We start from the raw sequence: 11900 nt of genomic DNA on the forward strand, positions 1-11900 counted from the left end.
ACTGTTCTAAAGGATGGCACTGTTTCAGTTGGTACAAAAGATTGTGGTCTTACCTGTCTTTGATGGAAAATGCATTCGATACGATTTCTAATGCAAAATGCAGTGCATGCTACTCTGATTCTTATCGGACTTAAAATAGCTAAAATAATTCCTTGCAACCGAAATCCTTGGACCCTTCTTTTCAACAATGTCGTCGTCTTTTGATGTCTGTTGATTAAGAGACTGTAATTTCTCAGATAAATTGTGATTATGTCTTCAGTGAGACTGAAGCTGAGTGGCAACTACTTTTTTGAAGTATTTCAGAAAGAAAGGTTAAAATTTAAATGGGTCTATAGTTATTAAACCTGTGTGAGTCAAGCTCTGGCTTTTTAAGTAACAGTCTGATAACTAACACTTTATTGCATCTGGAACTGCCATTCACTAATGAACTATGATGCTAAAAATATGTGCTGCCAGAACATCGATTGAGCGTTTCACTAGTTTTGTTGAGGCTGGGTCTAAGGAACACATAGTAAGTTTCATTTTAGAAATTAAAGTTATGACATCCTGTTTTGTTATCAAATTAAAGTTATCAAAGTAGTGTGTGCAAGGCAAGATTGGGGATGCCACTGTAGTACTTAGTTTGTAAGGTGACAAGTCTAGGATCTTATATTGTTGATTTCCTTATTAATGAAGTTCATTAAATAATTTTAAAGAATATGTATTTTGCATTGTAGTTTTGAATTTCATCAGTCACATCTGCATTTCTTAACAGCCTGCTTTGTAAGATGAGGCTGACTACCTGTTGTAAAAGAATAGACTCGACGCACTTAAAAAGGTTTGGGGCAGCAGATTCTTGCAATAGTACAGAGATGTTCTCCATACCGAGTCCAAAACAGAACTGTTGATGGTTTGTCAAGATGGCTGTTTTAAGGGATTGGACAGGAAGTTACGTAAGGGAACCAAAAGTGATGTTGTTCAGATGCCAGAGTAGGTGCCGGAAATGATATTTTTCTGGGCACTAGAACCGGAAGTGATATTCTTCTGGGCGCCGGAACCAGAAGTGACGTCATCTCTTCTAAATCAGACAGGTTTTCCCACGGCTGGTTTGTAGAGATAACAGGAGAAGGTTTAGTGCACCCGCCACCCCCTGGCCTGGTGTGGAATTACCTTTGCTTGGTCCATACAACGTCTTCCTAGTCGCACATGTGTGACATGTCCCCACGACGTACCTGTTCGAGAAGTCGTGGCATTGAGAAAGGGCATCGGCATTGGCTTGCAGTACACGATGGCGATAAACGACCGAATACTTATAAGGTTGTAGATCTAAAAACCACCTCGTGATGCGTGGATTGGACTCCCTATAATTGGTATTTTATTCCACCCTTTCTTATTCTGCCCAAATAAACTACATTAAGGAGCTTTCTTACTTTTACCTCTATAACATATCCCGAGTTCACAAATTCCTCTCCTTTTCTAATATTGAGAAACTCATCCAAGCTTTTATCACATCCACATTAATTATTGTAACTCCTTACTGGCAGGTGTCACTTCTAATCTTATGTCACATTTCCAGTTGATTAAAAACTTTGCTGCAAGAGTCCTAACACTGACTAGCAACAGAGAGCACATCACACTCATCCTACTTCACTTCCACTGTCTCCCTGTGTCTTACAGGATTGAATACAAAATTCTATTATTAAATATCACAATAGTATTTCTTTTAGTATTGAATTTTGTATTTTACTCTGGTTTATTTTTTTTATTCTAATTAATGCTTTGTATATCCTGTATCTATCTGTTTTAGTGTTCTATTCAGGAAACATTTGTATCCAATGTTACTGATTACTGAAATTACTGATTTTTAAAATAATTGTGTTACTCAAATCAAATATCACCACCAGTCACCATTTAAAGGTGTGGGAACATGTTAAACATGGACATGTTAAATTAAGGTTCTGCAGTATTAAGAAAACAAAAGTTGCATGTATATGTAAAATCAGAGTACTAAATAAAAACTTAAAATTCAAGAATAAGACATTAATTTATACAACCATATATTTCTTTTGTATAGATATGTAAATTCATTCAATATAACAATATTAATACATTGCAAGCTTAAGATATTTTTATATGACAACATTGTAACATGCTGTTGCCATTGTGTTTATTTATATAATGTGTTAGAATACTTTTTAAGTTTACCATTTTCTTGCACAATGTTTGCACATTATACGCCAATTCTTTTACCTATATAAGATACAGTTAGGTCCATAAATATTTGGACAGAGACAACTTTTTTCTAATTTTGGTTCTGTACATTACCACAATGAATTTTAAATGAAACAACTCAGATGCAGTTGAAGTGCAGACTTTCAGCTTTAATTCAGTGAGGTGAACAAAACGATTGCATAAAAATGTGAGGCAACTAAAGCATTTTTTTAACACCATCCCTTCATTTCAGGGGCTCAAAAGTAATTGGACAAATTAAATAACTGGAAATAAAATGTTCATTTCTAATACTTGGTTGAAAACCCTTTGCTGACAATGACAGCCTGAAGTCTTGAACTCATGGACATCACCAGATACTGGGTTTCCTCCTTTTTAATACTCTGCCTGGCCTCTACTGCAACGGCTTTCAGTTGCTCTTTGTTTGTGGGCCTTTCTGTCTGAAGTTTAGTCTTAACAAGTGAAATAAATGCATGCTCAATTGGGTTAAGATCCACTGAATTAAAGCTGAAAGTCTGCACTTCAACTGCATCTGAGTTGTTTCATTTAAAATTTATTGTGGTAATGTACAGAACCAAAATTAGAAAAACGTTGTCTCTGTTCAAATATTTATGGACCTAACTGTATGCTAATATTGTAATATACAGTAGTAACAGCACAGTCAGTATGTGCTTGACTTTAGCATAAATGTCATAGGATGCTCGATGAATTCGCCAGACACAACCTGTAACAAAAGTTGAGGAGTCTGATCCGATTATTGATAGCAAAGACATTCACTACATTCTTTAGCAAAGTCCAATCTAGCCTTTCTATTCTTGAGGCTTATGAGTGGCATGCACCCTACAGTACACCCTCTGTATTTACTTTCATGCAGTCTTCTCTTTATGGTAGACTTGGATATCGATATGCCTACCCCCTTATCTGGAATCATTCAAATCTGCTGCTTTTCCTGAAAGCTCCAGGCGAGCAGTGTGACTCTCAGTCCTTGAGCAGTTGTGTTGCTGTTCTTCAGAAAAATATCCTGTTTGCCACCATTTGCATTTCAGCATATTCTGTTTTGATATTGTGAACTGTTAAGCTCAGGCACCTTCCATTGTTCTACTCACCCACAAAGCAGTTGTGTTTGCATAATACACCATTTGTTTTAGATCCATTGCAATTTTTGTCTCACATTTGGAATAAAGAAAATGTAGAGCAACTTCAAAAAAAATAATTCTGGGAGGGATTGGATATCTTTTACCTTGGGCATTGATCTTTTTGTTTTTTAAACCTCTGTAGTGTACAGGTTTAGTTATAGCCTTGTCTTTTAATAATTCAAAACCAATGCCTTCTGTTATCTGAAATTGCTCTTGAAAGCCTGCTAGTTATGAATGTTTGTTACTCTGAAAACCGGTAACAAATGGTTATCTGTGTAACAGACCTAACGTTATTAGGACTTGGTGCTGATTGCACTCTTCACAGTGGACTATGTAGTTGTATTTTAGATAGTTGTATTCATGTTTGCATACAGTGCTGCACTCGTAGTCACTGCTGGAAACAGTATAATTATAAATTATGGATAATGTTTCCATTTTTTTGCTAAAATATATTAAACATGTGGAATGATCAAGGTTCAACATTACTTATACTTCTTATTTTTTGTGGACATTGCTACGAACACAAGAAAGAAATTCACTTTTTGTACAAAATATGTTGTTAGGGACCAGACTCCCAAAAATGTGTAATTGCTTGTACTGTAATTCATAATTTGATGTGGATCTTTTTTTTTTCTTCCTTTAAATACTGTATTTCTTGGTTAAGTTTTACTTTAGTTTTATGTTTATAATTGGTTGAGCTAATTTCTCTTTGTTCTGGCATATGTTTTCTGTTTCTGATCAAAAGTTCAAAATGTTTACTTTATTATTCCATAGCACTTTATAATGAAGTCCTAAATCAGACTGTGTATCTGTGGATACCACCAAAATAGTGTGTTTCAAGTGATTTTATGACTGTTCCATAAGAGCAAAAAAATAAAATAGTACAATAGCAATGCTGTTCGTTTTGTTTTCCTCTGTTCTCTCTGATACCACACCAGACATCTTTTAGATGATGATGGAAGATATGCACAGCTTTTTCTCAAGAAACTCTCTTTGCAATTTTTTCTGACAGGAAAGCTACTAGCATGTTGTCATTATAGAAACCTATTGCTTGATTTTGCAAAGGCAGAATTAATGACTTAAAAATATAAAGTGATGGTTTCTGACAGGTACGATAACGATACAGCTAAAGAAGTATGGCTCAGCATTATAAACATTGCTTTTAAACTTATCCGAAAAGTAATTTCACAAATACTCATTGCTTACTGTATCATCATGTCTGTCAGCCTAGTGCACCATTTTAAAGCAAGATATCTGATAACCATTTGAAAAACTAGAATCACATCATCCATAAAAAGTAATTTCAACCCTCATACCTGAAACAATTGAGTAAGATCTTATATTGGCACTTTGAATAATGTAAAAAAAAAAAAACGAAAAAAAGGAAAAGAGCAATTTGAAGATTTGGTAGATTACAGCAGAGTTTGCATGCACAATGAGAGAAAAAGAAACTTAAAGATGTGAAATATGGGAAGTAAAGCCAAGCATAGACCAATAGCAAATACAATGGAAATGACTGAAATTCATCACCTTGAACATACAATGCATTCGGAAAGTATTCACAGTGCGTCACTTTTTCCACATTTTGTTATGTTACAGCCTTATTCCAAAATGGATTAAATTCATTTTTTTCCTCAGAATTCTACACACAACACCCCATAATGACAACGTGAAAAAAGTTTACTTGAGGTTTTTGCAAATTTATTAAAAATAAAAAAATTGAGAAAGCACATGTACATAAGTATTCACAGCCTTTGCTGTGAAGCTTGAAATTGAGCTCAGGTGCATCCTGTTTCCCCTGATCATCCTTGAGATGTTTCTGCAGCTTAATTGGAGTCCACCTGTGGTAAATTCAGTTGACTGAACATGATTTGGAAAGGCACACACCTGTCTATATAAGGTCCCACAGTGGACAGTTCATGTTAGAGCACAAACCAAGCATGAAGTCAAAGGAATTGTCTGTAGACTTCCGAGACAAGATTGTCTCAAGGCACAAATCTGGGGAAGGTTACAGTTTAATTTCTGCTGCTTTGAATGTCCAAATGAGCACAGTGGCCTCCATCATCCGTAAGTGGAAGAAGTTCGAAACCACCAGAACTCTTCCAAGAGCTGGTCGGCCATCTAAACTGAGCGATCGGGGGAGAAGGGCCTTAGTCAGGGAGGTGACCAAGAATCCGATGGTCACTCTGTCAGAGCTCCAGAGGTCCTCTGTGGAGAGAGGAGAACCTTCCAGAAGGACAACCATCTCTGCAGCAATCCACCAATCAGGCCTGTATGGTACAGTGGCCAGACGGAAAGCACTCCTTAGTAGAAGGCACATGGCAGCCCGCCTGGAGTTTGCCAAAAGGCACCTGAAGGACTCTCAGACCATGAGAAAGAAAATTCTCTGGTCTGATGAGACAAAGATTGAACTCTTTGGTGTGAATGCCAGGCGTCATGTTTGGAGGAAACCTGGCACCATCCCTACAGTGAAGCATGGTGGTGGCAGCATCATGCTGTGGGGATGTTTTTCAGCGGCAGGGACTGGGAGACTAGTCAGGATAAAGGGAAAGATGACTGCAGTAATGTACAGAGACATCCTGGATGAAAACCTGCTCCAGAGCGCTCTTGACCTCAGACTGGGGCGACGGTTCATCTTTCAGCAGGACAACGACCCTAAGCACACAGCCAAGATCTCAAAGGAGTGGCTTCAGGACAACTCTGTGAATGCCCTTGAGTGGCCCAGCCAGAGCCCAGACTTGAATCCGATTGAACATCTCTGGAGAGATCTTAAAATGGCTGTGCACCGACGCTTCCCATCCAACCTGATGGAGCTTGAGAGGTGCTGCAAAGAGGAATGTGCGAAACTGACCAAGGATAGGTGTGTCAAGCTTGTGGCATCATATTCAACAAGATTTGAGGCTGTAATTGCTGTCAAAGGTGCATCAAAAAGTATTGAGCAAAGGCTGTGAATACTTATGTACATGTGATTTGTCAGTTTTTTTATTTTTAATAAATTTGCAAAAACCTCAAGTAAACGTTTTTCACATTGTCATTATGGAGTGTTGTGTGCAGAATTCTGAGGAAAGAAATGAATTTAATCCATTTTGGAATAAGGCTGTAACATAACAAAAGGTGGAAAAAGTGATGTGCTGTGAATACTTTCTGGATGCACTGTATTACTTTACCCCACTGAGAGTTCTAAGGATTTGGAAAATTCCTGGCCAAGTAGATTGAAAAGCATGCAACATGGCATTGAGAAAAAAAATCTCACAATCATGTTCAACCTGAGCATCAGCTAGTTTGTGTGATAAAGTGGGGTAAAACAGCAGTGAGTTAGGGTTGAGATGGAAAAATACAAACATATCCTTTAAATAAAAAAGGTATTAATAAATCAAAGAGTAAGTAACTTGCCCGGTCTTTTGCTTAAATACAACAGTTACTGTTTATTTTCTGAATCTGTTAAATTAGGCAGAAAAGTAGTGTAATAATGTTCAGAAATCTGCAGATTGTATTAATTTTTTTCACTTTGAGATTCAGTGAATCAAGCCATTTGACTGGCACTGACCAAGATTTTGCATACCACTCTTTACATAAACAAGAAAAGACAGTGATAAATATGACATGCAAGTAACTCTTGTGCATAGGTCTAGGTGTGTATGTGCTGCTTCACTGGCATCCGACATGTACTGTATATTTCTAACACAAGAGCCATGTCTCTATTAAAGGTGCTAAAAAAATCACCAATAGTGAAGACACACGTACCCCTCCCCAGAGAATGAAGAATACTTGCAGCCGTGGTAGTTAGTATTGTATTGTTTTCATTATTTGTTTTCACGTTTTCTCTAGATAAGCAGGTCTCCTCCCACATTTGAATGTTAAATTAGCAGATCTAAATGATCCCAGTATATGACTTCTGTTGATCCAAGAATGGTTTTTGCCTTTGCATTCTTAAGTAAACACTTCTGCAACTGGTCCTGCTTATGATGTACATGGTGTAAATGTGGCTACATGCTCAAAGTTTAATAATGTTTTTACTGTTTGCCTAACTGTTTTTCTGTGTGTTTTTCAAATATCAGTCTTACTGATACATTTCATATGACTAGTTTTTTTTTTAAGATTGCTTATGCTGAATTAGATGTTAAATTAAAATGTTGGGTTTAATAATTACCTTTTTGCAGACTGGGATAAAGAAGATCAATACAATGACAGCCCACCGAGACCACAACCAAGAGGTCCAAGAACACCTCCAGGACCACCACCTCCTGATGATGATGAGGAAGAGACTGTGTCAACATTAGGTAAATATAAACTTGTAGGACATTTACTTTTTACTAATTCCATAGAAGCCAGTAATGGAAATAATTCAGGTATCCTATCCTAAAATTAGAATTAGAGATAATTATATTTAACTTCACTACCACTGGTACAAGCACTCTGTATCTATGTTTAGCTAAACGTGTTTCTGCAAAAAGTGTGCCAGAGACCAAAATTTTGCCAGAATGTTTCCTTTAGGTCTCTAAGGAAAGGCAGTCTCATATTTTTTTTAGATTCTAACTGTAATTTACAAAGTGTTTACAGCTAAATTCTCGTGAATCCTGTAGTTTTTCTATTTCGCAAGGCATTTTAAAGGAATAAACAAGCATACATGTATGTACTTGGGAATATATAACCATTTGTTCAGCACAATTTGCTGGCATTCCATGGACTTTCAGAGTATTTGATAATGTAGTATGCATTATAGTAATGCAGAAAAAAAAATCTTGTGGTGTGGGGGGCACAGAAGGCAAACCCAAAAGTAAGGAATTTCACTGCTAGAAATTTAAGATGCTACCAGTTAATGTTGGGTGAAGAAGAAAGTGTCTCAAAACATCTTGTAAAAGCTCCTCTTGCTTGAAGCATCCATCTTTGACCATTCCTCTATAAGCCACTTCTAATGCTTACTCAGGTTGCAAGAGTGCATTTCAAAAACTGCACCTTTTAAATTAATTCAGCACATTTTTTGGACAGCAGTAGAACTCTTTCTTTGCTTTTTTTTTGTTCTCGAGCCCATCCATTGTTAATATGGCTTAACGTGATAGTCATTTTGATAAACGCCTTTCCTAGTTTTGCCATTCTTGCAGTGGACAATAAGTTTGCAACTATGATGCTGGAAGTTTTTCTTTCAGTTTTTTTATCTTTATACTAGCAAAATACCCGCGATTCGCAGCAGAGAAGTAGTGTGTTAAAGAGGTTATGTAAACATATATATACATATACATATATATACATATCTACATATACACATATCAACATATATATACACATACATATACACACATACATACACACACACATACACACACACATACACATATATACATATACACATACATGCATACACATACATATGTATATATACACACATACATACATATATACACACATATATATTGTAAAAGACCAGGCCCCAGGCACAGACAGACAGACACCGTATGTCTTAAACACACACGTTTTATTTTCTTCACCCGTGGGTGCACGTCTTCCCCGTGACCCACAGGCAATACACAGTCCCACACAAGCACAATTCTCACCACAGCAACAATCCTTCTGGCAGCACCACTACTCCTCAGGCTTAGTCCTCCTCCTCCTGACTCTGGCTCTCTCGAGTGATGGTGGCTGGCCTTTTTTATACCCCACCCGGAAGTATTCGAGGTGCTTAATCACCTGGGCCTAATTGCATTTCCGGGTGGGGCTGAGGAATTGACCAGCCGGGCTGCAATGTCCATGCAGCTCCCTCTGGCGGCCATCCGAGCCCCCAACCAGGCTGTGGAGGACTCCATCTCCCATGGAGCCATGCGCCCGGTTGAGGAATCATCGTCTGCCAGGGAGGCTGCCACCAAGCGTCCCGGGGGAGGTATTGAGCTGTCCATGGTAGCTCCCCAGGAACAGATGCAGTAGGGGCGTCCCTGCCGGGCATGGGACCCGGCTGTCCTTCACATATATATTTATATATATATATATTTATATATATTTATATATATATATATATATATTTATATATATATATATATATATATATATATTTATATATATATATATATATATATATATATATAATAATAAAAGGCAAAGCCCTCACTGACTGACTGACTCATCACTAATTCTCCAACTTCCCGTGTAGGTGGAAGGCTGAAATTTGGCAGGCTCATTCCTTACAGCTTACTTACAAAAGTAAGGCAGGTTTCATTTTGAAATTCAAAGCGTAATGGTCATAACTGGAACATATTTTTTGTCCATACACTGCAATGGAGGAGGCGGAGTCACGTATCGCGTCATCACGCCTCCTACGTAATCACGTGAACTAAAAACAAGGAAGAGATTTACAGCACGAGTCACACGCGGGAACGAAGGTAAATGACGTTCATTTTTGACTGTCTTTTAATACTGTGTGAGCATACATATTAACACATGTGCAATTAAACGTGTGCATTTACGGGGTGATTTCTGAGGCTTAAAAGCTCGCCTTTTATCAAACGCGGGAAGAAAGGTAACTGACGTTGTTCACTGTCTTTTAATACTGTGTAACCATACATATTAACACATGTGCAATTAAACGTGTGCATTTACGGGGTGATTTCTCAGGCTTAAAAGCTCGCCTTTTACTAAAAAGGCAAATGCAAAACTATTTTCAATCAGTTTATTGAAACGCTCCCGTTAAGGATTGCAATAACATATTCGCGAGATAAAACAACGAAGTAGGGGGAAATGGAGGAACAGCCGCAAACAGCGAAGAGCAAAAAATTAATTAAACAATTGAGAACGGAGCGAGTTAAGCAAACAAGCATGTTCATAAGGGAAACAAAGCACGGTGTAAAACGTAAGCTTTAAATTAAGTTTATAGAAACGCTCCCGCTGCGGATTGCAATAACATATTCGCGAGATAAAAGTTTAATGAGAAGACACGAGGTATAAACGAAGCACACGCCGTGGCGCAACGTTAGGGGCAACAGTTTCAACCATTCTATGATCTGCTTCTCGCAACTGAAAGACGGCACATGGCGGATGTTAGCCGACTTGCTGACCGCAACGTTAGGGGCTTCAACTATGGCGCTGACGCAACATCTCAGTGCCAACACTTTGCAGACTCTACTTAAAAGACACGCCCTCCTCACTGGACAGTTAAAAACACCAATCAAACTAACGATGACATCAAGTATTACCCAATCAAAAGTAGGAAAGGAGGCATCTTCATAAAATGCGTGTGGGATAATTTGCATGAGACGCTGCTTTAAAAAAAAAATGATAAAAAAAATACGGGATAAATCCCGTCCAGTATTGATTCAAAACGGGATGCGCAATTTCATTCTCAAACGCGGCACGATTCCGTATTTTAAAGGACGGGTGGCAACCCTACAGTGCCAGGTAACCACCCATACAATCAGATTGTGATTCAGACTAGGAATGCAATGAATGTAATTACCCCGATCTACATACAAGGCGAAAGTCTTGCAACATTCAAAGATGATGCTTTGGGATAATTACTACTTATTAAGTACAACATTGAACATAAAACAGCTTATGAAGCCTTGAACCGAAAAAAGCAAGATCTCAGAGATCGTAAAAAAAAAAAAAGGAGGTAATGTCGTTTTACTCGTTGTACATTTTACTCAAACATTACCAGTTATTCCACGAGGGAGACCAGCAGATGAACTCAACGCGTGTTTAAAATCCATGCTTCTCCCACGGTCGGTTATATGTCGCGTGTTCTCGGGTAGGTACACCAAAAAATGTATACATTTAAGCATGTAATGGGCAAAGAAAAAATGAGGTATACCCGAAGGCACTGCAGTAGTACTCAATGTAACTTTACTTCTTAAATGTTAATGTTTTACTGTTTAATAATTTATACGCTTCTTATATATTGTTCAAATTCTTTTATCAAAATACCAGTGACAGCGCAATGCACGATAACATGGAGTGAATACACCATACGCATCTGCCCACGGCCGCCCTGGTGTGCGCAGATAGGAGTTGATTCTAAAATAAAATAAACATAAAAAGAGTAATACATTCATCACCCATAAAACGGATAGCAGACGTGACGTATTATATGTGTACCACATTTCAAGTCAATACGGTGAAACGGTTTGCAAGCTACATGTGATTGAAAATCCTGGACAGACCAACGAAAAGCCACGGTAGCAAATTATAGAAGAAGATTTTACTGTTTAATAATTTATATTTATATGAAATGTGCTTCTTATATATTACTTCATATTTTCATATGATAATGATGTTAATGTTGTTTATATTGATTTCTATGTTATTGTAAGTGCATCTATGTGTGTATATGTATGTATGTATGTGTATATATATATATATAAAAAATATATATATAAAAAATATATGTGTATATGTATATATAATATATCTGTATATGTGTGTATATGTGTGTGTATATGTGTATATGTATATATATATGACAGCAACACTCATAACAATGACAACACAATTACATTGACAATCATGTTACGTTATTTTTAAAATGTTTCCTTTACTTTTTCATAACCTCTTTAACACACTACTTCTCCGCTG

General features: G+C 37.3%; 1 protein-coding gene across 2 annotated transcripts in view; it reads left to right on the plus strand.

Moving 5' to 3' along the window:
* Positions 1-11900, plus strand: part of virma (vir like m6A methyltransferase associated) — a 217896-nt gene that overhangs the window by 78838 nt on the left and 127158 nt on the right. For both annotated transcript variants that reach the window (XM_051935489.1, XM_051935490.1), the window contains exon 6: positions 7505-7624. In XM_051935489.1, coding sequence (XP_051791449.1) covers positions 7505-7624 — 120 coding nt within the window. The remainder of the gene's footprint in view (positions 1-7504; positions 7625-11900) is intronic.

Source organism: Erpetoichthys calabaricus, chromosome 13 (genome assembly GCF_900747795.2).
Source record: "Erpetoichthys calabaricus chromosome 13, fErpCal1.3, whole genome shotgun sequence".
NCBI classification, from domain to species: Eukaryota; Metazoa; Chordata; class Cladistia; order Polypteriformes; family Polypteridae; genus Erpetoichthys; species Erpetoichthys calabaricus.